The sequence below is a fragment of the Pteronotus mesoamericanus genome, unplaced genomic scaffold (genome assembly GCF_021234165.1).
Source record: "Pteronotus mesoamericanus isolate MK-2021 breed Mesoamerican mustached bat unplaced genomic scaffold, CSHL_Meso_final contig_177, whole genome shotgun sequence".
Classification (NCBI taxonomy): Eukaryota; Metazoa; Chordata; class Mammalia; order Chiroptera; family Mormoopidae; genus Pteronotus; species Pteronotus mesoamericanus.
In genome coordinates, this window is record NW_026555073.1 from 6673208 (window position 1) to 6700700 (window position 27493).

General features: G+C 38.9%; 1 protein-coding gene across 3 annotated transcripts in view; it reads left to right on the plus strand.

The window, feature by feature from the left end:
* The first annotated feature begins 1700 nt into the window (after positions 1–1700).
* ATRX (ATRX chromatin remodeler) overlaps positions 1701–27493 on the plus strand; it is a 193496-nt gene continuing 167703 nt past the window's right edge. For all 3 annotated transcript variants that reach the window (XM_054566663.1, XM_054566664.1, XM_054566665.1), the window contains exon 1: positions 1701–1942. In XM_054566663.1, the coding sequence (XP_054422638.1) occupies positions 1923–1942 (20 nt within the window). In that variant the 5' untranslated portion in view covers positions 1701–1922. The remainder of the gene's footprint in view (positions 1943–27493) is intronic.

A 27493-nucleotide genomic window follows, 5' to 3' on the forward strand; every position in this document is an offset into this window, starting at 1 on the left:
TAATTTACCTTGTCTTCTTTCCAAAGCAAATAAGCAAATTCACAAATTGTACACTTATAGTCAAGAATCCAAGAAAGAGTTCTATGTTGATTTCTGTGACAATTTAATAAAAAAAATGTTAAAGAGATGTGTACCATTGAATTTTTCTAAAATACAGCTAAATGAATCTCACTGACAGTTATCTATCGAAAGTGATATATCTATATCAGTAAAACTTTGTTAGTTTTCCTTTAATAGCATAGCTATGCTCTTTCTTCTAATAGACAAATATAGTGAGTTATTGTATATTTTTAAACTTCTGTGATTATAATTTTGTTGTTTCTCTATTTGTGGAACTTGTCATTTAGAGCTGCTTAATGTTAAGAAGTCTTGTCCCAGGAGCTATTTTAGAAGTTGTGTGCAGCCTTGTAATGAAGTGAATCTCCTCTAAATTTATTTGCATTTAGCAGGGAGGAAAATAAAAACTCTGTAAATTGTATATTTAAGTGATATTTAATGTATGGAAGAAAAGAAGAAGAGCAGTATTCCAGATATGGAAGGCTGGTTTTTACAGATGGCAATGGTACCTAAATATTTGAAAGATGACTTGAAATGTGTACAGGCTTCTCTTGATTAAAAAATTGCCTGAATTCATTGAGTTTTCAAAGTATTTCATTGAAAAAAGGCTCATCACTTTGTATTCCAGTAGAAAGCAGCAACCCTGTCGCCTAAATACAACAGGTGTTCTTGCAAATTTCAAGAAAAACTAATTGCACTAAAACATGTATGCAGAATACACTTGGAAAATTTTTTGAAACAATTCAATTTTAGAGATCTGATTTGTGACTTGTAGAGATTACCAATGGACCATTAAATTATAGAATACGAAAGCAGAAATCATCCAGCCACACTTCTGTAATGAGGAAACAGACCTAGATTGGTTGGTTTGTGAGCTAAACATCACATCAAATTGGGGAAATGGTCCGTTTCTGTATGTATGCGCGTGCGCACGGATGCGCGTTTCAAGCAGCCGTTTACAGCGTATTCAGTATTGAAAGAATTATATGCAGATCTCAAGTTGGTCTTATGACATATATATGCACATATATATGCATGTACATGTACATATATATACGGCTGAATATTGTATATAAAACACCTAGGAAAGCTGGTGTGCTGAATATTATACACAAAACATCCAAGGACAGCAATGCACTTGATGCTAACGTGGAATATTAGAAAGAAAATATTCAGGATCAGGTTTAGTGATTAAGAGTGTGGTGTCTCGTCTGAGTCTAATTACTGTGGGATTTTGTGTCTTGGTTTCCTCATCTGGAAAATGTAGGTAACGAGCGTGTGTCTGCCTCAAAGGACATAAGGATTACATGAAGTCATCCGGATAAAGATTTAGTGTAGTGCTGGGCATATAGAAAACTCTACGTAATGTAAGTTGCTGTTATTGTTTTGTCAATATGTGAAGGAAAGAGGATGTATCAAAATGCATTTTCCGAATAAAGTCAAAATAGTCACTAGCACTTTCAGGTCAATGGGACTAAATTGGAACCCCTAGGAAAAGGTGGAGAGGATCAAATGACTTAGACCGCCTTAGCAACAGGCCCCCAAAGAATGTGAATTTCCGTAGCCAATAGGAATTCGTGGTGCGGAGGAGGTAGCCAATGGATGATGGAAAGAGGAAGAGGGAGGACGCGCCAATTCTCCTGCCTGAGCCTCGGCCCAACAAAATGGCGGCGGCGGCGGCGTCGCTTTGTTTCCGCGGCTCCTGCAGCGGTGGCAGCGGTAGCGGCCTTTGAGCTGTAGGGAGGTTCCAGCCCTAACTGTAGTGACGACTAAAAATCCAGTGCATTTGTGTCATAACCGGACGCCGGGGAGCGCGGAGCGGCGCCCTGCGGTCTCTGAAGCCCACAAGGCTTTGAAGCGAAAACATGACTGCTGAGCCCATGAGGTAAAGCACAACCCGGTCTCACGGGTCTTAGCGTTCTTGGCCTACGCGCCTTCTGAGTTGGGTGTTTGGCAAAGCTTTGCCTTGGTGGCTCAAGCCTGTCTGTTGCTTAGTTGAAAAGAGGCGTCGTTTGCTCCGTAGGTGAGAAGCCTTTAGGGGTTTGGCAGTAGGTTCCAGCCTCGGGTGGGGGTGGAGGTGGTGGAGGTGGCGGTGGAGGTGGCGGTGGGGGGGCGCGGCCTGGTATCGGGCGCTTCGTTAAACCTCCCCTAACCGGTGAAGCTTACTTAGACTCCCCGGTCTATTCTTTAATGCACGTGGCATTGAGACCCCCGAAGTCGGAGACGGTTTTTGCTGTCCTCGTCATTCTTCCTAATCTTTGGGCCTAGAAACTGCGTGGGGAAGAAGCAGCTCGAGGCGGGGGGAGTGGGAAGAGGGGGAGGGGCGGGCGGGCGGGATGATGTGAGATCCTGGGAAGACTTAGTGGCATTTAGGCTGCTGGAGACGGGAAGTACCCCAGCCTTGCAGAATCGTTTTTTTCTGCGGCTCCTGGGAACAAGCCCTTTTTTGGGAGTGAATGGATGAGTCTTGCCAGGTATTTGCATCCCTTGGCTCCTCCGGATCGCGAAGGGTATCCTTGGGTTTACCTCTAGGCAAGGGGATACTAAGGTGGGATTTTGCTTCCAGGTGGCCCCAGTATACTACTTTTTTGTGAAGTCCAGCTTTAACGAACGGTAGAGCAGATCTCGAGTGTTTCTCCACTTTCTGAGCAAATGTCGATCAGAAGTAGTTAGATCCTATTTTGTTTATTTATTTATTCATGGGGGAAGGGGAGCAGGTAAGCCTAGGTTGATGGGAAGTAAGATTTGTTCCAAGGGAAGCTGTGCCTAGCATGATGTCTCTTACCAGTGAAGCACGTTTAGTAGGATGAGGCTGGTTTTTTTCTTGTGCTTCTGATTTACCTCTTGATAGTGTCTGAAAATACGGGTTAATTTGAAATGTATACCACTTTTACACAGGTGACTGGCTTGCTTTTCATGGAGGCATTTGACTTTTCATCCCTTGTTAATGAAGTAATTTTTCTACTCGGAGATAGATCCTTTGCAAAATAAAATAACAGGGAGCATGAATCAGAATTGCATTCGTAGTTGCCAGAATGTGTCTTTGAGTAACTATTAGGATGGTATATTTTTATAGGGCTCTTGAGCTAGTATGTAAAAATCCGGAATGAACCTGTGATACTTATGCCTATTTTTCTTCATTAACAATCAGTAGATAGATGTTTTCCTTCCCTTGAGGAAAAAAAATGCACTTTAGTTCTTAGATTATAGATTCCTAGTTGTGTAAAGACTGTGGCCTTGGTTTCTGTGGCCTTTGAATTTATGTTTATTGACTCAAGTATAGTAAACCTTTATATATGAGGTATTAGGCACATAGAGGTACCCAGTACAACTTGTTGGCTGGTTATTAGCAGGTGCTCACGTTCAGCTACATAAAGGGTGTACCTACGGTTAAATATGACCTCTAGATTTTAACTGCATCTCACAAAATCTGCATTTAAAACTATAGGATTTTCTGAATTTGGATTTCTCCTTTTCTTTAGGGTGAACAAATTAACTGTGTATAGACTTTAGGAATAGAATTATTCATTTTATGCCAGGGTTAAATTTTCCTTATGTGTCTTCAATTTTTGTAGATCCTGGTGGTAAGAGTAAGAACTGTAACAAAATTGAGTGCTTACTGTTGACCCTGTGTAATATTAATTCCCAAAACAACCACATTGGGTAGGTCCTTAGTATCTCCCATTTTACAGATGAGGAGGAAACTGAGGCACAAGTCCTTTGAGGTCAAAGAACTTGACCAGAGTTATACAGCTTGTAATTGGTGCAGCTGGAATTGAACCTAGTCTTCACTCCAGAGCTTATGTTCCTTTTTTAAAAAAGATTTTTATTTTTAGAGAGAGGGGAAGGGAGGAAGAGAGGGAGAGAAACATCAATGTGTCTGGTTGCCTCTGGAGTGCCCCCCATGGGGGGCCTGACCAGCAACCCAGGCATGTGCCCTGAGTGGGAATCGAACTGGCAAACGTTTGGTTCTCAGTCTGGCACTCAGACCACTGAGTCATACCAGCCAGGGCCGAAACTTATGTTCTTATCCACAAGGAATTAATGCCTCCTTGACTTGCCAGATATAATGTGATTATGACCACTTTAAATTAGGCCAAGTATTATGACGGAAGGAGTTCATGGTAGCTACTGTTGTGGTCATTTGTTGTGGCTTTGAATTTGTAGCTGTTAAAATATTTTGCCTCTTGCATCCAGATGAGATAGTGAGATAACTGAAACATAAATTCCAGAAGTCTTTAAGCTATGTGAAAAACCCCTTGTAATGAACCATGTATATAAATGTAGAGAACTAATTGTAAAAAGCAAGATGCTCCCTGTATATTTACTATGAAAGAGCTTCAAGTGTGTATTCACTTGAAGTGAGCCTGAAGTGTCATTCATCTCAAGCCATAATCATAGTTGAGGGATGATCGGACAGGTAATGCTTGAGAGAGTAGAACCCACAAAACCAAATCACTCACAGGTACTATGAGCAATTCTATGCATTATCATTAATTTTATGTTACACAGTAGTCCCAGATTTTTTTCTTTGTCAGATGTTCTGTTGAGCGCTTGATTGCTTCTGATTTTTACTTGTGTTTATAAAAAGTTTGCTACGATACTATGGTGAAAAAAATAGCCAAAAGGCAAGAGGGAAGAAAATAAACTGATGACCTGGCTAAATCATACATTGAAAAATCAGTGGCTGTCTTTAAACGTTTTGTGGTTATTTTTAAAGGGTTTTATTACTTGTTTTGTTTGAAATATGATTGACTTGGTTTTTCAAATTTTTACCATTATGGAAGGTTAGCTTCTGACTGACAGACGAACTTTATGTTCTTAAAAAGATCTTGGAGATTTGATGTGACATGTCATTGTAATCCAGATTATTTGAAAAGCTGACAGAAGGATAATTTGTTATTGGTCTTAAATTTTAAAAGGCAGAAGCCTAGGTTGAGAGATGTTGGGAAAATGTCTTAAAAAACTCGCTGAATGTTATGTTAATAGTTCTTAATCACTTGCATACTCACCCGACTTTTGAAAAATGTTACCTGTGAAATACTTGCATTCCCACTATGTGAAAAGCATTAAGCAGGCCTGTGGAAGGGGAATAGATGCAAATTTTATAATGGGTTTCGAAAGCATTTAAATAGGAGCTGTTTGATTATGTTATTATAAGTGAGGCAAAAAGAAAGGCATTTCTGAATTTAATTTTGATCAGGCCAGTTCTTATTATTGCCAGCCCTTGGTGTAGTTGGTCATGAGCTTTAAGTTACATATTGTATTTCTCAATATAAGAAAAATGTAGTACTTAAAGGAATTTCTATATAGACATGGGTGTGTGAACTGTATTTTTTCCATAAGAAAGTGTGTATATTTAATATTTATGTGGCTATTTTAACTTTTGGAGTCTGAATGAATTCATGGTTACAGGTAGTTCTTGGGTTTACATGAAGCCTTTTTCCCCAGACCTTGAATATCCTCTTGGACATTGGCTGAAGCTGTTCAAATGATTTAAGCTATTGGAAAATGACATATATAGATTTTCCTTCTAGTAGTGTTGAGTATAGCAGGGCAGTAAAAGGAGTGTCTAAGTAAGATATCTCTATATCTGTATCCTAACACTTGTGTTATGATTGCCTTGATGGCTGACATGCAAGACCTTTAACCTCCATCTGTAAAATGGGGGTAAGTTTAACAGATACTGATAAAGTCTGCAGTTGTTCTGGAGAAGGTAGCATGGCTATAGCAGCAGTTCTTAAAAGACAGTAAACTAAAGCTTTTTGAGCTCGTTGTTAATTTTTAAGTGTTTTAAGAGCTTAAAGAAGTCCTAGGTACATTTACACAGTGGAATACTACGCAGCAGAAAGAAAGAAGGTGCTCCTACCCTTTGGGACAGCGTGGATGGAACTGGAGAGCATTATGCTAAGTGAAATAAGCCAGGGGGCGAAAGACAATACCATATGATCTCACCTATAAGTGGAACCTAATCAATGAAGCAAATAAGCAAGCAAAATAGAACCAGAGACATTGAAATAAAGAACAAACTGAGAGTCAGGCAACATGTATAAAGGACCCATAGACACAGCCAGAGAGGGATAGGATTGAGGGTGGGAGGTGGAGGTCAGTACCATGGGGTAGAGGGGTGGGGGGAAAATGGAGACAAATGTACTTGAACTACAATAAAAAAAAGTCCTAGCACTAAAAGTTTGAGAACTGCTGGTGTGAGGGAATGAACACTGAACAGTCAGCCAAATCAGGGTTTTCTAGTTAACAGCTCTCTTGCTTAACTGATTGTATGGCCTTGGACAAATCTCTTATCTTTTCTATGGCTCTGCTTTGTCACTTGTAGAATGAATTTGTACTAGATGTTATACAAAGTTATTTAAAAATGATCCTGCTTATGTGAGTATAAATCATTTACAAATTTTATTTGCCTTTTGGGGGATAGAAAAGCATAGTAGTGGTGAGAAGTCTCTTTATTCATTGTATGCACATCTTTTTTTTTTTTTTTTGCCTTAAAACTTATATGGTTAGGATACAGGTGTTTTGTTGCTAATATAATCTGTCCTAATATCATGTGTGCATACTTGTGCAAACACTTATTGGAAAAGAAAAAGTTTTTGCTGTGAAGTTTGTTAATAATTATTGTGACTGAGGACATGTATTTGGAAGATTACTGTATCATTGTATTATATGTGTACCCTTTTATGATTGCAGACGAGACTTTTGAAAAGACCTATTTTTTAAAAAAAATACTTATTTTTAGAGAGAGAGGAAGGGAGGGAGAAAGAGAAGGATCATTGTGAGGGAGAAACACGAATGGGTTGCCTCCCTTCTGCTCCTGGACGTGGGATTGTACCCGCCCGAAGGGGGATCCTACGGGCTCCAGACCGGGGATCACCTGCAGCCTGGGTATGTGCCCTGACCTCGAGGTGAACCCACAGCCCTTCGGTTACCTTTGACTGGTCAACCCACTGAACCACACTGAGCCACACCGGCCAGGGCAGGGAGAGTGCTTTATTCGTTGATTAAATACCTGAGTATTAACTAGGGGCTAGGCACTGTGGGTATGCAAAAGGCTAAAAAGGCAGAGCCTTCTGTGAGTCCCTGCCATCCTCCACTCAATACCCCTCCCTCCACCAACTGGCTCAGCGCAATGCTCCCATCCCCAGTGGGACCTCTTCCATGGTGCTGTCACCGCAGCCCCTCAGTCCCCATCCTAACCTTGTTTTTATGCCTTAACTGATTTTGAAACACAATGAAACTGCAATACTTGTATGTCCTAATTCTCACCGGGATTTCCACGTGCTCAGCCGCAGGTCTGGTATGGTAAAACCCAGAGCCTCCTGTGGGTGCCCACCGCTGTCCCTGATAACACTCAGTATGCAGCTCCGGCCCCGTTCCCGTCTTCCCTCCCCCTTTTTTATGTTGAAGGCATCTGTCTAATAAGTTGGGTAATTTTTTGGGGGGGGGGCTTTTAATTTAAGCTGTAGCTCTGGTCTCCCAAAGGACATTTCCCCACCTCAAGGGGCTTGTAAGGGAAAAAAAGGGGAAAGCCAGTGTAAGAAGAATTAAGTATTTGTGTTTAAAAAGGCACTTCCCTGAAGTGGAACATTCATTTAGGGGTTTTTTTTTGTTGTTGTTGTTGTTTTTTTTTTAAACTTAACTGCAGCTCAGCTCCAGCCTGGCGACAAAAGTAGTTTACCTCCCTGGGATAGTAGTTGCTTTTTAATATTGCCACCTTGCCTACTTTTAGGTTGAGTGGCTTTTAAGTCGAGTGTTTGTTAAGTTAAACATCACCAAAGGGAAAGATGGCTGAAAGAATTTTCCTTGGTCTCTGTCTTCACAAAATTTATGCCTCCTTAAGGCATTGTTCATCTAGCGAGGGAGTTAGCAAGGAAATTAGCAGTTACAAAGCAGTTCTAAAATGGAGGTACATTGGTTGTGCTAGGGACCAGAAATGAAGGAAAGCCTAATTTGGGAACTGTCTAGAAGTTTTGCAGAGGTGATGGTATCTGTATTAGGTCTGGAAGATGAGTTAGCAGTTCTGGGTTGGCTCTGAAAAAGGGCAGTCCAGGCAATGGGATTGGTATGGTTAAAAGTATTATTTCCCACATAGCAGAGGAAATAAGCCATATACACACATAATTTTGCAGCAGTATATGAAGTGATAAATGCTGCATTAGGTAAAAACTGAAGTTGCTGTAGGAGTTCAGAGTAGGAACACATTTCTGAAGAGGTCCAGGGAAGGCTTGATAGAGAGAGAGCATTTGAGTCTGGCCCTTGGAGAGTGGATAGCTTTCACAAAGAAGACTGGGCTGGGGGAGGATTCCCTATGTGAGGGATAGCAGCTTCAGTAAACGAATGTTATATATATTTGTGTTTCCTAGTCTGAAAAAGGTTAACTTAGAATTTTTATCTCAACTCCTGGACAAATATTGTGTAACCACTGGGCACCTAGTATGTTTTTTCCAGCTTTCCCTTGAGATGTAATGGACATCTAACATTGGAAAAGTTTAAGGTGTACAGTGTGATCATATAATATGTTTATATTTAAAAACAATTACCACAATAAAGTTAGTTAACACATAATTACCTTGTTTTGGCTTTTATGGTTTTAAATTATATATTGAAATATTGTTAACTATAGTCACCATGATGCACATTAGATATCCAGAACTTACTCATCTTATAGTTCAGTTTCTGGGTTAACTTTTGTGGCTTGATGATTTTGTAAAAGTTGGCCCTTGTGAGTGAGCCTGATGATTTCAGTTAGGAATCATCAAAAGTATTACCTGCTTTTCTTAAAGATTGTGTAGAATTTAATGCACAGATCTTGAATGACTACACTTGTTTAAAACCTATCCTTAGTTTTCTTTATTATGGTCATCTGAAGTAGGCCATTGACTTTTGATGTAGGAAATCGAAAATAAAAAAATAATTTATTTTCAAGTCATACTGGATTTGTTATTTATTTGAATTATGTTAGCACCTTTGTGGTGTATTTGATAGCATTTTAAACTTAATTCCGATATAATGCTTTTTTTTGAAAATGTGAATTTGTTCCTGCAAGGGAACAGTTTGAGCATAAGACAGTTTTCATTTGTTTATGTAGTATTTTGTCTCCAAGGTCAGAGGATCAGCAAACTATAGTGCAAGGTCAGGGGGTCAGCAAACTATGGCCACCAGCCAGTGTCCCATTTTTGTAAATAAAGTTCTGTTGGAACAGACCCAGGCCCATTTGTTTACATTGTCAGTGGCTGCTTTTGTACTATAATCTCAGAGTTGAATAGTTGCGAAAGAGAACTAATGGCCCACAAAACCTATCTGGCCTGTTATAGAAAGCGTTCCGTAGGAAATTGCACCAAGCTTAACTGAGCTGCGTTAAAAATTCTCATATATGCATGCACACACCTCAGGCATCTACCAGCTACCTCGGTTCACCCTTTATGTTATGAGCTACACCCATCTACATCTGTTACAATTTTTCACCCCATTTCAGATAACCCCCCTTCCATCACTTCACAATAATTCATGAGCTGCAGCTCTTCAGATGCCCGCTTCCACAAGCAAACTGAAGGTCTTTTTCAAGATAAAGTGCCACATTCATCATTACATTTGTGTATTTCCTAAGCACTTGATACGTGTAAACTGTGTAAAATCATGCTAGCATTTTTATTTTATTTTTAAAAAGATTTTATTTATTTTTTAGAGACAAGAAGGAAGGGAGAATGAGAGGAACATTGATAGGTTGCCTCTTGCACGCGCCTGGGTACCTGGCTCCCAAACCAGGCATGTGCTCTGACCCGAACTCCAATCAGGTACCTTTCAGTTTGTGGGACTTCACCCAACCCACTGAGCCACACCAGTCAGGGTTATGCTACCATTTTTATTAGGCTTTTGTCTTTTTAAAAAATGTGTCACTGGTGATTTTTTTTTCAGTGTTGTGCTTCTAACCCCGTTTTTCCTGAGTCCTATGGTGTTCCTTGGACAATTGTGTATAGCCTGGTGGTTTTTTAAGGAACTCCTGTTACATGATTGCAGAACTGACTGTAATTGCCATCCTGCAAAAAAGTACTAATCCATTCACCAACTATTTCATGGGCTGTATGAGAATTAAATGAGTTAATGGACACAAAGCACTTAGATAAGTGTTTGGGACATAATACTTACTCAAATATTAGTTATTACTGGTACTGTTACCATGTGTCAGGAACTGTTAGAAGTATTGCTTATGTGAAGAAGACAAATTAAGGCCCTGTCCTCATGAAGCTTACACTATACTTTTAAAAATCTGTGTTAATAAACATTTTGGCTAGTAACTCGGTCCCCTCCCCCATAAAAAGATGTTTTGGTGTCTTTATAAGTGATGCTTTAGAAATGTCTATCCACAGATCAAAGGGATTTACTCAAAATAACTTTGTAGTCAATGTCTCACTGATCTCATGTAATATTTTATTGAATCAGTTATTTGAGTTTTTAAAATAACTAACCTCAGAACATGAATCTGATTTATTTTCAAGGCAATACAGAATAATCATCTCCTTATTACTATATTTAAAAATTAAAAGTTAAATATTATTTCAGACTTAAAGAAAATTTGCAAAAATAATATTAAGATTCTCATGTCTTTCACCCAGGTTTAGCAAATGGTAATATTTTACCACATTTACTTTATTATTTTCTCTATTATTATTTTTCTGAATCATTTGAGAGTGAACTTGCAGATACGATGCTCCTTTACTCCCAAATACTTCAATATGTATTTCCCCCAAATAGAAATATTCTCTTATGTAACCTCAGTATAGTTAGCAAAATTAGAAGTTAACATCAATGCCATACTATCTCTAATCTACAGATCTTCACATTTTATCAATTGCTTCATAATGTCCTTTATAAGTGAAAGAAAAAAATTGTTTTTCTGGCTCAGGATTCAATTCTGGAACATGCGTTACATTTCATTGTCATGTCTCTTTAATCTTCTTTAAGCTGGAACAGTTCACATTGCTATTTTATTTCCTTCCAGTTTTCGAAGAACATAGGCCAGTTAATTTGGGTTTGTATGACGTTTCCTTGTGATTTATGTATTTTTCTAGGAATACTAGGAAGTGTTGTGTCTTTCTCAGTGCATTTTATCAGGACGTACATGGTATCTTTGCTTTCATTATATTTTAAAATGTTTTTGCTTTTAATGCAAGATTATTAATTAGCTCATTCTCTCTAATTTAAAGATTTGAAACTAGGCTTGGTTAATTTTTTTAAAATTTATTTATTTACTTTTAGGTTGTGTAACTATGTTAGAGGGATATTTCTGACTATCTTGATTTCTTTTTTTAAAAAAGATTTTATCTATTTTTAGAGAGGGGAAGAGGGGGAGAAAGACAAACATTGGTTGCCTCTCACACACCCCGAACCAGGGACCTGGCTTGTTTAATTTTTATAGAGTTGGGAAGAACTTTCCCACATATAATTTTTCTTCCCTTTCCCCATTCTACTTTCCTCAGCTACCCCCACAATTCAAAATCAAAACATTCTATTTATGAATCTTGTATATTCTGAGTATCTACCAAAAGAACTAAGAGTGAATGTTTCATACTAAAGTGATTGGACCTGTTACTTAAGTATATGGAATAATACATTTCTTTCAAAAGCTGACTATAGTGCACCCAACACAGCTTACTGAACATATTGCTTTAGAGACAAAAGGGAAAATATTTAGAGGTCCTAAATGACTTCGGGTTTTTTAAAAAATTTGTAATAAGTCACCATTCTTTTTAGGAATTCCTGTGCAGGCATTATCTTCATTTTAATAAACATTTATTTTTAACTGTACAGGGCAATTTGCTATTTCCCACATGGAAAAACAGACCACTTTCCTCTTTTGAGGAGCTTACACTCCAGTAGAGAGTACTTTGAGTTTTCAATAAAGAACTAGAAACAATGCGTTACCTATGTATAAGAGAAGTAAAAGAAAACTTAGTGGAAGAAGAGGGAGGGGAAGAAAACTTGCTTTGAACTGAGTTGTCATAAAGTAGTATTGGAAGGTCATGTGTAAATTATCTTGCTGAGCTTTGAATGCTACGCTTATGAGTTTGTGCCTTCTCCTTGTTTATAAACATGGGAAGCTTTTGAAAATTTTAAGTGTGGCAGTGGCAGGTATATGAGTCTATACTCAATTATGCTGCTTATTGGAAATAGTGAGAAGGTGAACTAGCCCTCCAGTCAAGTCTTTTAGACAGGAATATATTTAAAAGAATACAGGTATATACCCCCAACTCCCTTTCCCCATGAAAGAAGTAGCACATTCTAACTACCAGTTGAGTGCTACAGACATACATGGTATAATAACATACCAGTTTAGTACTTTTATCAGGCGTAGAGTAAATTTGGGTAAAAGATGGTATTTCAAAGCAGGTGAAAATGACTTTTGGGTACATCTTGCTTCTTCCCTCCACATTCCAAATATAGAATTACTGCGAGCCACTTACTGCTGATTTCCATGATTTGTCTCTGACATCTGAATTCTAAACGTTTATCTGATTGTTCTGCATGGGAGCTAGGGTTCCCTCCGTGACTTGAAGGATGAATTATGGAAACAGGTGCCATTTTCTGCCTCTAAAATCTAAACTACATAAAATTGTAGGGTTTTTTTTTTCTGCAGAGAAATGGAACCTCATTTTCCTATATAGTTTTTAAAATTTTTTGGCTATTGTGAATCATGGTGCTGTAAACATTGGTGCATAAATGTCTGTTCAGGTTCCTGCTTTCTGTTCTTTTAGCTGTGCAGTAGTTTCTCCATACATGTGGTTTTGCTTTCTGTGGTTTTAGTTACTCGTGATCAACCATGGTCCAAAAGTATTAAATGAAAAATTCTAGAAATAAACAATTCATAAGCTTTAAATAGAGTGCCATTCTGTTCTAAGTAGCATGATGAAATCTCGCTGTCCTGACCCTGTGTGAGCCATCCCTGTGCCCAGCCTGTTACTCAAGTTAGTAGCTATCTGGGTTATCATACTGACCACCAGTGCTTGTGTTCAAGTAACTATATTTTAATTAATAATGTCACATTCATAAAACTTGTATTAGAGTATATTGTTATATATCAATCGGTTGCCTCTCACATGCCCCCAACTGGGGGCCCTACACTATATTATAATTGTTCTGTCTTCTTGTTGTTAATCTTTTACTGTGCATAATTTATAAACTTCATAATACTATGTTTAGGATAAAACATACTATATATAAGTTTCAGTACTAGCCTAGGTTTCAAGCATCCACTGGTGGTCTTGGACTACATCCCCCTCAGATACAGGGAAATGACTGTATACCTAGAAGTAGGAATCTATCTTTACTATCTTGAGGAACCACCAAACTATTTTTTTTAAGTCCCCACCTGAGGACGTTTTGTCCATTGTTTTTAGAGAGAGAGAAACATCAGTGGGAGAGAGAAGCAGATTCAGTTGCCTCCTGTGCACACCTGGACTGGGGAATCATATGTGCCCAGACCAGGGAAAGTACCCGCAACCCAGGTATATGCCCTGACCAAGAATTGAACCAGCGACCCTTTGGTTATGGGATGATGCTCCAGCCACTGAGCCATACTGGCCAGGGCACCACCAAACTGTTTTTCACAGCAGCTGCCTATTTTTTTTTTAAATCCTCACCTGAGGATATATTTTATTGATTTTAGAGAGGGGGGAGAGAGCAGGAGAAAGGAAGAGGGAGAGGGAGGGAGGGGGGGAGAGAGAGAGAGAGAGAGAGAGAAACAGGGCTGTGAAAAAGACACATTGATGGGTTGCCTCCCATATGCACCCTCACCAGGGATTGAACCTGCAACTTAGGTATGTGCCCTGACAGGGAATCAAACCCGCAACCTTCAGGTGTACAGGATGACACTCCAAGCAACTGAGCCACCCAGCAAGAGCAGTAGCTGCCCTATTTTAAACATCCCCACCTGCAATGTATGAGAGTTCCAATTTCTGCACATTCTTGCTGACCTTGTTTTTTATGGACTCTTTTTTTTTTCATAATGGTCATCCAAATGGGTGTAAAGTGTTATCTCATCGTGGTTTTAACTTGCCTTTCCCTAATGACTTGATTTAGAGCATGCTTTCATGTACTTGTTGGCCATTTGTATGTCTTTGGGTTGCAAATGTCTATTGAAGTTCTTTGCCCAGTTTTAAATTATTTTTCTTTTTTTGAAATTACTTCTATTGTGAAAGGGTGTTGAATTTTGTCGTGCTTTTTCTGTGCCAATTTAGCTGACTATGTAAGTTTTCCCCTTTGTTCTATTTATGTGTTATATGACATTGATTTATTTTTGTGTCACTCTGCATTCCTAGGGTAAATCCCACTTGGTCATGATGTTGTAATTCTTTAAATGTGTCCTTGAATTCTGTTTGCTGCTATTTTGTTTAGGATTTTTGCATCAGTAACTCATAAGGAATGTTGGTCTTTAGTTTTCTTTTTTTGTGATGCGTCTTTGTCTGACTGTGGTATCAGGGTAATGCTGGCTTCCTAGAATGAGTTAGGAAATGTTCTCTCTTCTTTAATTATTTTTGGAAGAATTTGAGAGGGAGTAGTGACAAGGAATTGTTCACGCCCAGACTGGGGAATAAACCTGCAACTCAGGAATGTGCCCTGAGCGGAAATTGAACCAGTGACCTGTGGCTTTGAGCCACTCTGGTCAGGGCAAAGATAAGCCTTTTACTAAAAAGTTTTATTGCTGGGGTGTGACTACCCACCACCACAGGAAGAGCCTCAGGCAGGTCCAGGAGGAGATAATCTAGAAGAAGGCATTGTTATCACAGGAGATACAGGAGATGATAGCTCAGAGCATGTTGTTATTCTCTTTAAAGACCTTCCAGTGGGTCAAGATGTGGTTATACTCATGATACTGATCTTTTGCAGGCCTAGGCTAATGTGTGTGATTGTATCTTAGTTTTAAAAAAATGTTTAAAAAAAAAACTTACCGAAAAGGTTATGAAGAAAAAAATAGTTTTGTACAGCTGTGCAGTGTGTTTGTGTTTTAAGATAAGAGTTACTACGAGTCAAAGTTAAAATTTGAAAAGTTCATAAAGTAAAAAAAATACAGTAAGCTAAGGTTAACTTGTTGAAAAAAGTTGCTTTAAAGTAACTTCAGTGAGGCCACAGTGGACAGTGTTTACAAAGCCTGCAGTAGTGCCCAGTATGCCCAAGGCCTTCACATGCACTCACCACTCGCTCACTGACTCAGCCAGAGCTTCTTCCCGTCCTGCAGGCTCCAGTCGTGGTAAGTGCCCTACGCAGGTGTGCCTTTTTTATCTCTCATACTGTATTTTACCCGTACCTTTTCTATGTTTAGCTACATAAATACTTACCATTGTGTTACCATTACTTATAGTATTCAGCACAGAAACATGCTATACATGTTTGTAGCCTAGGCGCAATAGGCTATCTCATATAGCCTAGGTGTACAGTGGATTCTACCATCTAGGTATACCCCAATGACAAAATTGCCTAAGGATGCATTTCTCAGAGCATATTCTCATTGTTAAGTAAGGCACGTCTGTATTTAATGTAGTAACCCTGGAAAAATTTCTTTCTCCTCCCCAGGGTTTGTTGTCTGCTGCTTGTTTTGGGTTGTAGTTTTTGCTTAATGAACTTCCTGCCCTATTTTCATAAAGACTGTATTCTTTGTTGTGTACAGAAACTGAAGTGTTTGTTCTGGTAGCCTATTTGTCATTTAGTGGTTCGACAGAACTTTCCTTAAATGCCTAGAAGCAAACATAAGACAACTCTGGATTTTTGCAGATTGGATCAGTTATGGGATACATATCAGTGCTTAGGCAGTTCATTTATAACTCTTCCCGAGCCCCCCCTTCCTTTGCATGGAGGCTAAAAGTCAGCAAGAGGTGAAAGCTTATGGCTTTCTAATGTCTCTCTTGAGCATGTGTCCAGCTCTGGGTATATGGGGGGCCTTCCAAATTCCCTGGTTTATGCAGGAGCTTTTTAGAGCTTTTATTTCCTCATGTATTTCTTTCTCCACCTTCTTCCTATGCTTTTATCTCTGTCTGGTGCCTGATACATTTGTTATTCCTTGTCCCAGGTGGCTGTGGATAGTATATTTGCCTTTAAATATTTTGGATAAACCCCACTCATCTTAAAGTTCTGAAGTAGGTAAAAGAAAGGCAGACCCCTGACACAATTCAACAGATAATGACTGAGCAGGTCAAAATGCACAACCACAGTTCTTTAAGACTAAGGTCCATATTGCTTCCTTTGGCACCTGCAAGTTGCATTAGGAATGTGGGCCCTGTCTTCATGGCTGCCACCTACCCTGGGGAGTGGGGCATGGTAGGTGTATAAGTTAAAACATCAGGGTTGTCCTGGCCCTGTGGCTTTGGTGGTTGGAGCATTGTCCTGTGCACAAAAGGTTGAGCACTTGATCCCCTGTTGGGGCATGTACTGGAGGCAACTTACTGGTGGGTGGGGGTGGGTGGGGGTGTGTGTGTCTGTCTCTCTTTCATTAATGTTTCCACCTCTCTTCCACCTTCCTCTGTCTTTTCCCCCCTTCCTCTCTCTCCCCACCCCTCTAAAATCAAGAAGTATATTTTTGGGTGAGGAGTAAAAAAACAAACAAACATCAGAGTGCTGTCAAAATGAATTTCAGCAGCTTGTTCTCTCAAGCGTTCCCCTGTTGCTTAAAAGTTTTGATTAGATTCTGTAGTTTGAAAAAGTTGAATCTGACCATTTTTATCAGCATGATTGTCGCCTTAATGGAGGGACACGATTTTGGAGTGCCTGCTCCACTATTGTACATGACGTCATTCCTGGTGTGTTTGTTTTAATCCCTCTGCCAGTGCTGCATTTTCGTAATAACTATAGCTTATTATGAAGTCTTGGTATCTGCTAGGGCATGAATGCCCACATTGTTCTTTGTACTGTCTTGGCTGTTCTTGAGCCAGTACTGTTCTGTATTATATATCCCTTTTTATGTATCTAAATTCTTTGATAAATATTTTCTTCTCTTTTGATAAACCTTTAAGGCCTAATGTGAGCTAAGCATTGTTTTAGATCAACATTTCTTAACTTTGCATTATACAGACATTTTGTTCCAAATAACCCTTTGTTGTAGGAGGCTCTCTGTGTATGCGTTGTACCTCTGGCTTCTATCCAGTAGATAGGAACCAGTAACGCTTTTCTCTTGTTTGTGACAGCCAAAAATGTTTAAATACATTGTCAATTGTCCCTGTGGGTGGTGGGGGAGTAGGGGTGGCACAATTCTCGTACGTGAGAACCGCTAACCTAGATGATAGGGATTCACGTATAATTAATACTGAGCTAAGTGGAGGCGTAACTGGCTGAAGTACACTGTAATGGGGTTAAGTACAGTTACAGAGATATGAACCAAGAAATATGGAAGAACAGCAAAAAATTGCCTTGTAGAGTTGGTGGCACATATTCTCCAAAAAACGGGTAAGGTGGTTTTGAGTTGGGTCTTAAGGCAAGTTGGCGGAGTTGATTAGGAGGGGAAGGTTCTAGGTAGTGCAAAGGGCAAGTCTAGAGACTTGGTTAAAAAGGGCCCTTCTGTGTCTTGAGAACACCAAGACATTAAGAGTGATTGGAGAGGATATGGGAGGTAGAGTTGAAGAAAGGGGAGGTAGTTGGAGTCAGATTTGAAAAGGCTTTTTAATGCTATGCCAAGATGTTTTGTTTTTTGCCTTTTCATTATAGAAAACCAACAAATACTTTAAATGTCTTCAGAGTGATATGATCAGCTTTTTCTAAAGAACAATAATGATATAGTGAAATGATAAAAATATATGATTAATAGTTGAATTCAAGAAGATAACTATAGCCTATAAACCAGGAAAATAAGGAAAGGGGATGGAGATTTATAGAAAACGAAAATTAGATGTCAGAGATTGCTCTTAAATCACATTACTCTGCAGACTTTTTTCATCTTATATTTGTCAAAATTCTTTTTTAAAAGATTTATTTACTTTTAGAGAGAGGGAGAGGGAGAGAAAGAGAAACATCAACGTATGAGAGATACATATAATTGGTTGCCTCTCACACACCCCCAGCTGGGGACCCAGCCCGCAACCCAGCATGTGCTCTGACTGGGAATCGAACTAGTGACCTTTTGGTTCACAGGGCTGACATTCAATACACTGAGCCACACCAGCCAGAGCAAAAATTCTCTTGTATTATGAACGCTAATGACAATTTTTGGTATTTAAAGGAGGAGTGAAGTGGACAAATGTACAAAGTTTTTATGTTTTTTCCAAGCAAATTATCAGTGATATTACACACACACACACACACACACACATTTATTTAAAGATTTTATTTATTTATTTTTAAAGAGAGGGGATGGGATGAAGAAAGAGACAGAAACATCTGATGTGCAAGAGACATACCGATCAGTTGGTTCTTGCATGCCCCCAACCTGGGACCTGGTCTACAACCCAGGCATGTGCTCTGACTGGGAATCAAACTAGCGACTTTTTGGTTCACAGACTGGCGCTTAATCCACTGAGGCACACCACCCAGGGCTCGGTGTGTTATTTGCTTTCTTGGATTGGACATGTAGTCAGATTAAGCGAAACTGGACTCAATAGTTCTGTGTCCTAAGGAAAGGAAGATACTTGAATAATAGTTAAAATGCTGCAGATTTTTTTGTAATTTTAATTTTGATATTATTTCAAACTTATAGAAGAGTTACATGACTAGTAAAAGAAGTACTCACCCTTTAGAGTTATCATTGTTAATATTTTGTCCCCAGTACTTTATCATTTGCATTTTCTCTGGTTATATTCATTTTTGTTCCTGAACTGTTTTAAGTTGTAGACATCATGCCATGTACCCTTTCCCCTAAAAGCGTCAGTATTTCCAAAATACAAGGGAATTTTTTCACACAATTGCAGGGCAGTTATCAAAGGAAAAATTCATATATGCAGTATTCTTATCCAAAATCCATATTCAGATTTTCCAATTGCCTAATAATGTCCTTTGATTTGGAAGTTCTGCTTCTCATTGTCTTTCCTGACCTTGACATCTTTGAGGAGTGCAGGCCAGTTATTTTGAATGTACTTTAATTTCAGTGTGTATGAAGCTTCCTATGATTAGATTAAGATTATGGGTTTTTTGCAGCAATATTCTTTTGAGTGCATCTTAACAGGAGGCACATAATGTCAGTTGGTCTAATTACTGGTGATAATTTTGATCACTTGGTTTTAAGTGGTATCCATCAGATTTTTCTATGTGAAGTTAATTTTCCCCATTTTTAACCAGTAAATATTTTGTGGGGCTATCCTTTGAGATTGTGCAAATGATCTTGTTTCTCAGACTTTCACTTACTGGTATTAGCATTCATTTATACTATGATTTAAAAAAAATTGGTGATTATCTAATTTCATTTCAACACTTATTGGCATTTACAAAGATGTGTTTGAACTTTTTTTTGAAGTTACATTATCATGTAGAAATGATGATATAAAACAGTAATTGGTCTCAAATTTAAAAATTCCTATAATGAAACATGAGAGTGAGAAGTAATAAAATATAATAGAAAATAATAAACACGATATGAATAGGCCTATGGGAATTGTGTTAAAGCCTGCCAATCCTAGATTGTTTGTTATACTTCATTAAGGAGCAGTTTGCAGGAAAACAGTACTTGTGTGACAGTTCTCTGCTTTCCCCCTTTTTCCCCCCTTTGGTTCCCCCCCATTCTCTTTGCAGTAAAAATTATGGATTGTGTTTGAGGGTTTGTTAGGGAAAAAAAACCAGCCCCAAACTCTGACCCTTTAATGCATTTTTATTTACCATGCAGTCATTAAACATAATATAGATACATTTAAATAAGAAAAAACTCTCCAAACATTACTACTTTAGGGCAGAATTTCTCAGCAGAGTCACTGTTGACATTTTGGATCAGATAATTCTTTGTCATGGGCGGACTCTTGTGTGCATTGTAGAATGTTTAGCAGTATCCTTCACCCTTGACCCACTAGATACCAGTGGAAAACCCATCCACTGTTCTGACGACCAAAATTGTCTCCTGACTTAGTCACACGTACCCTGGGGGCGAAGTTGCTCCGTTGGAGAGCTGCCTTCACAGCGGTGTGGCAGCTCCCCTTCCCCCATTGTTCCTTTAATTCCTTGGGCATGTGTGTATGTAATGTTCACATAGGGATAAAGAGTTTGGATTAGATTGGGGAATTTTCTTCACTTAGTGTCCTGAATGTCCTTTTCAGTTATTTTTTAATTGTTTTGTTTGTGGTAAAATAAACATTGCATAAAATTTAAATTTTAAACATTTTTTTCAATTAAAATTTATATTCAGTTTTCTCTGTATTTCAGGTGTACAGCATAGTGGTTAGATGATCATATACTTTATTCTTTTTTACTGAAGTTTGTTTTTAGTTGTATTTTATCCATTACCATTTATCCCATTAACTATATCCACTTATCCCCTTAAACTATATCCATTTAACAGTAATTCCCCATTTCTTCCTTTCCCCAGTTCCTGCTAACTTCTGTTCTGCTTTGCTTCTTTTGTAGTTATTTTGCTTCACTTAGTTTTACTATTATTTACCCAACTATTATCTTAACCATTAAAGTTTTAATTTAGTTTTTATAATGTGACAACAACTTCGTGCTTATAATGTTTTTTAAAAGATATTTTTTAAAGTTCATGTTTCTAAGAGGATTAATGAATCAAAGGTTTTGAAGGTTTATGGTTGTTTGATCATTTATCAGTTACTTTCTAAAGTGTTTACAATTATTTACTGTGTTATCTTAGTCTATGAGCATGCCCACTACATTGTACCTTCATTGGGGATTGTTGCTATTTCAGTTTTGTGTGTAAAACCGGTACTTGCTATAAAGAGGTTTAAGGTAATTTTACACATTTCACTAATTGCATATTTTATGAGAATTGTTTTTCTTTTTTGTTCATACTAATATAAAGACAGGATTTTCAGATGTGTTTGATATTTTAATAAAATACAGACGTTATTTTTTCATCCTATTTACTGAAGAGTTTTTCCGTGGTTTATTTTCCTTTTTATTTAAATTATTATGCTCTTGAAACGTCATTGTAACTTGACTGGCTTGAATGTTTCAACATAAAAGAAAGATTATAATGGGCGGAGATGGAGAATGGCATTCAATGGAAAACAGAAGTAGGTTTTTTAAAAAAAAGATTTTATTTATTTTTAGAGAGGGGAAGGGAGGGAGAAAGAGGGAGAGAAACATCCTTGTGTGGTTACATCTCACACGCCCCCTGCTGGGGACCTGGCCTGCAACTCAGGCATGTGCCCTATGGGGGACTTCGTACCACGGAAGTCCCCAGATTCACTGCGGATGGAAGAATCGTTCCAGGCACCATTTATTTGCCTGTCAAGGAAAGGGGATGGCAGTTCCCTCTAGTGAGGAATGCCCTGAGCTCCCATGCTCAGTGGTTTTATTGAGAGGGTTACCAGTGAGGGATAGGTAGCCGGAATGTATAGGTAATCTAATTACATCATATCTTAAGTTTACAGAGAGTAGGTAATGTTTGAAGAAGACCAATGGCAGGAACACACTGATTTGCATGGGTCGGAGATGAGTAAACATAAGAGCGCCAAATGGGATTTGGGTCAGGGTCCAGGAAATATGTAAATTTTCTTCTCAGCAGGAGCTGGTTATCTGGTGTAAGATTAACAGAGCTTGAGGGAGAAAAAAGCACGCTTCAAGGAGTCTAATTTACTTCTAGGCCTTATTTCCCCTGGGGGCCCTTGGAGATATTATCGCGTCCTGCCTTATCAACCTCATTACCAGTCTTCCGGCCTAGACTTCGGCCAAGACTTCGGTAGTCTCTCCCAGGCCCAGCTTGTGTGTGGACTGCAGCCCCGACATCACTCAGAGCGGCCCCTAACAGTGCTCCACACTGGGAATCGACCCTGCAGCCCTTGGGTTCGCAGGCTGGCTCTCAGTCCACTGAGCCACGCCAGCCAGGGCCACAAATAGTTTTTTACGAGAAGTAAAAGGATCATAAATGTTCTTTTAACATGTTCATAGACATGTCTAAGATTATACTGTTTGTACTCTTTATCTTTAATAATTTGAACAGATTTTTCTAAGTTTTGTTTCATAGCTGGAATTATATTTAAATTTGTTATTCTTTTCTCTAAAACCTGGCTCTGAAAGTTTTTATGTGGTAAGGCTTTCAGAAGTGAGATTTTCATGGCTTTAAGTGTTATTAAATGGTATGAATAGTATTTCGCCTTTTAAGAAATGGCTAAGGCCATATCTTCTATAGCTACATTTATTTTAATTCCTTTCTTATTTACTATATTTCTGTTTTTCAAGAAAATTGCCTTAAAACAGAATTTTTCCTGTATGTGAATACTATTCATGTTTAATGATATCCTCCTAAGGAAACATGAGTGTGATTCAGGTTACCTTAGTTTTGAGTAGTGTGGCCTAGTTGTGATCCAGTTTTAAGACTGAGGAGTTCAAAACTTTTCCTTTTATTCATCAGTTTGCTTTTTTAAAGTTATTGCTAAAACCAACAATTATTTGTGTAATGATAGATAATAAATTTTGGTTATTTGTTACATGCACTTCTGTAAAAATTAAGAAGCATGTCAGGGGGCAGAAGTTTGCCCTTATTCTTAGGGCAGATCTCTGTGAGGATTGTTGAGTGTTCTGCTTTTGACAGTATGGTAAGTGAGCAAAGATGTAGAGGGTAATGATGGACAAAGTAGATATATTATATGATGTGTTTCTCATTCAAGGATGATTATTTGCTTGATTTCTGCTTGCACTTAAATAGTTGGAGATGGAATGAAAACACTTGGAAACTTTGAGTAATATAAAATAAGTCAAGACCTGGCCAGTGTGGCTTGGCTGGAGTGTTGTCCCATCAACCAAAAGGTCATGGGTTTCATTCCAGGTCAGGGCACATGCCTGGGTTTTGGGGTTGGTCTTGGTTGGGACACTTACAAGAAGCAACTGATCAATGTTTCTCTCTCACATCTATGTTTCTCCCCCCCTCTCTTTACCTGCTTTTTCCCTTTCTCTAAAATCAATAAGCATGTCCTCGGGTGAGGATAAAAAAATAAGTAAAGGTATTTTTGAGTCATGGGACATAGTGTTATTAATAGAATGAAATATTGAAAAAACACTGGACTAAGACCATGCTTTTGTAACTCTTAGTTCTGGGTCTTCTAATAATGGTGTGACCATAGGCCTCATATTTCCTTTTTATCTAGTCTAGTCCCTCATTTTAAACTGCTTTTTAGCTCTAAAATTCTATGCCTATGACCTGATAGGTTATATAACAGTCTTGTGACATACTTAGACAAAAAGAGGAAGGCAGTAGCATTTCAGAAATAGAGTTTGGGGTTGGGTCTCCTTAAATGAGCTAGACATTTCCTTTATTCCAATGATGGGATGAATTAAAATGTAGGAATGTTGGGATCAATGCATTGCAGAGAAAAAGGGAACTACTAATTTTTGGATATTATTTCCAGGAGTGGACATGCACCTGATGTACTCTTAAAATCAGATTGGATTGATGATCTCTTTGAGAAGCAAATTTAATAGCTGGAAGATGTCCATAACAGTTACCTAGTACAGTTCTCTTACTTTATAAGTGAGAAAACTGAAGTTGCAGTTTGCTTAAGGTTGGAGATGTGACTATCAGAAATCGAGCTAAGTGGAAGACCTAAAAGTACAGAATTAAAGAAGAAACCACATCAAGGCTGGTAGGAGGGGTGGATAAAAATCAGGAAGAATATCTCAGGAGTGAAGGATCCCAGCCTCATACTAGGCCCTACAGTCCAGGGTTACAGTGCCAGGAAGTTAAGTCCTGATAACTTCTGGCTGTAACAACCAGCAGGGACTGATGCTGTTGAAGACAGATACTTCTGGAGTCCCAGGCACAGAATTAACTTTGACTCACTCCCTCTGAGCTCCAGCATGGTGCAGCAGTTTGAAAGGTATCAGGGTCATACAGGGAGGAACTGAAGTGTCTGGCACTAGGGTGACTGCTTGGGGGGCAGCCTCTCATAGACAGAAATGCTGGAAGAGGCCCCTTCTCCCACAGAGCTACAGACCCAGCAAGAGGGTGTCATATATCTGAGTCTCAATCCACTTGGCTCACACTGTTTGCCCTACCCTGCTGATCCCTGAGGCCCTGCCCCTCCCAACTTTTGGCCCACCCAAGCTGTTTGCAGTGATTTTGCCATATGAATGGCTTGTCTTGGCACATGCTTCAGATTTTCCTAAATTGTTTCAAACAGCATCTGGCTTCAGCAAGCCCCCCCTACCTCTCTAAGTTGCCCCAGGCATGGCACTAGCAGCAGTTGGCCTTGTTTCAAAACTTGGTCCCCCCTAGTTCCATCAAGCCCAGCACAAGTAGCAGTCATCTGCAGATCGCTTTGAAGTTAATGCTGTGTTACCCCAGACAGAACACAGGTGGTGGCTGAACTTGGATTTGTGGACAGCAGTCAAGGCAAAACCACAACAGGAGGACGTGCACAGCCCGCAAAATGGGCGCACGTCGAGTACCCAGCTTGGGTAATAGGGGAGGCTGTGCCACTAGACCCCAGAGGACACTTACTACATTAGGCCATGCTACCAAGACAGGGAATCATAGCAGCGCTACATGATATATAGAAACAAACGGGGGGGGGGCCCTGTCAAAATGAGGAGACAGAGAAACATGGCCCAAATGACAGAACAGATACAAATTCCAGAAAAAGACCTAAACAAAATGGACACAAGCAAGCTACTAGAGGCAGAGGTACAAGCACTGTTTATAAGGATGGTCAGTGAACTTAGTGAGAACCTCAGCAGAATAAAAAAGGGCATGGAATCCATAAAAGAGAACCAGTCAGGAATGAAGGGTGCACAAATTAAAATAAAGAACAATTTACAGGGAATCTACAGTAGAATGGATGAAGCTGAGAATCAGTGATTCGGAACATAAGGGTGCAAAAAACAACCAATCAGAACAGCAAGAAGAAAAAAAGAATCCAAAAATAAGGATAGTGTAAGGATCCTCTGGGACAACTTCAAGTGCACCAATATTTGCATGATAGAGGTGCCAGAAGGAGAAGAGAAAGAACAAGAAATTGGAAACCTAGTTGAAAAAATAATGACAGAAAGCTTCCCTAACTTGGTGAAGGAAGTAGACATACAAGTCCAGGAAGCACAAAGTCAGTCCCAAACAAGATGAACCCAAAGACACCTACACTAAGCTACATCATAATTAAGATTTCAAAGTTTAAAGACAAAGAGAATCTTAAAAGCAGCAAGAGAAAAGCAGTTAATTACCTGTTAGGAAGCTCCCATGAGACTGTCAGCTGCTTTCTCAAAAGAAACTTTCCAGGCTAGAAGGGACTGGCAAGAAGTATTCAAAGTGATGAAAAGCGGGGCTGTACAACCAAGATCACTCTACCCAGCAAAACTATCATTTAGAATGGAAGGGCAGATAAAGTGCTTCCCAGACAGGGTAAAACTGAAGGAGTTACTCATCACCAAGTCATTATTATATAAAGTGATAAAGGGACTTATTTAAGAAAAAGGTCAAAACCATGAACATTTAAGATAGCAATACATTCACAACTACCAACAATTGAATCTAAAAAACAAACTAAGCAAACAAGAAGAACAGAAACAGAAGCATAGGTACAGAAGTTTTGATGGTTGCCAGGTGGGAAGGGGGTCGGTGGTATGGGCAGAAAAGGTGAAGGGATTAAGTACACATTGGTTGTTACAGAGAAGTCATAGGGATGTAAAGTACAGTATAGGAAATAGAGTAGCACATATGTGTCAGCCATGGACATGGACAATCATGTGGGGATTGTATGCCTGAGGGAGCAGGCTGGGTGCAGGGGGGGACAAATGAGGAGCATTGGGACAACTGTAATAGCATAATAAAAAAATATAATGAAAATAATTTGGAGATCTAAGTGCAATTAGGACTAGAACCAAGATTACTTGACTCCTCCCAGTTTAGTACTATGTTTTTAATAGTCTATTAGGATTTTTCCTATGTGTTTCATAGTAACTCAGTCACAAAGTAAAATGTTTTTCTATGTAATGTGTCAGCACTCTTGTTCGAGAAAATTAAGTACATTCGTTATGTCTTAGTAATTTAAAAATTTAAAAAAAAATCCTCACCTGAGGATATATTTATTGATTTTAGAAAGATTGGTGTGGGGGAGATGAGGGAAGAGAGAGAGACATATAGATGCAAGAGAGAAATATTGATAGGTTGCCTCCGGTATGTACTCCAACCAGGGATCAAACCCACAGTCCAAGTATGTGTCCTGATGGGGGATTGAACCCACAGCGTTATGGTGTAACGGATGATGCTCCAACCAACCAAGCTACCTGGCTAGGGCATCCTACAGTGATTTTTACATTTTTCTGTCATTGCCACATTCTCAAGGAAGTAAATTACCCACAATTCTTATTGTTGTGACAATGGATTATTTAGAATCTTCTTGATACTTATATTCTTGTTTATATGCTTCAGAGTTGTTTCCTTACTGTTTAAATTAAGATGAGATAATTATTTACTGAAATCACTACAATATAGCTCAGAGAGGCTAAGGGAGCTTTCCAAGAGTGTGCAATTAGTGAGATAGTTGTTTTGAACAAAAATTTCTTTTTCTCATCTCAAAGTAATTTGTATATGTTCTTTATTGCAATGTGGTGCAACATTCTACTTTGGATTTGCATAGTCCAGAATTTTGACCCTGTTTCCATTTAATACCCAATTTAACAGTATGACCATTACAGGTCAGAGTAAATTCCATTTACTAGGAAGAGTAGTCGTTTTTTTCCTTAAATAAAAAAAATATATAATATTTAAAGATTTTATTTATTTTTTTTTAGAGAGAGGAAGAGAGGAAAAAAGAGAGGGAGAGAAACATCACTGTGTTGTTGAATTTCATGCGCCCCCTGCTAGGGGTATGGTCTGCAACCCAGGCATGTGCCCTACACTGGGAATCGAACTGGCAACCCTCTTGTTTGCAGGCAGGCGCTCAATCTACTGAGCCACACCAGCTAGGGCTAACTGTATATATGTTTAAAGATTTTATTTATTTATTTTTAGAGAGAGGGGAAGACAGGGAGAGAGAGGGAGAGAAACATCCATGTGTGGTTGCCTCTCACACACCTCTTACTGGGGATTTGGCCCGCAACCCAGGTATGTGCCCTTACTTAGAATTGAACCAGCGATCCTTTGGCTCACAGTCCAGCGCTCAATCCACTGAGCCATACCAGCCAGGGCCAAGAGTAGTTTTGATGCCTGCTATAGCAGGAGGATATCTGGAGTGGGAGGGAAAAAATTAGAGGAGTAAAGCAATTCTGGTGTTAATCAAACTTGAGTTATTTCTATTCACTTTTCTGCTGTGAAAAATATTCCTTGTTTGACTTTTCCATTATATGTTTATGTACATTG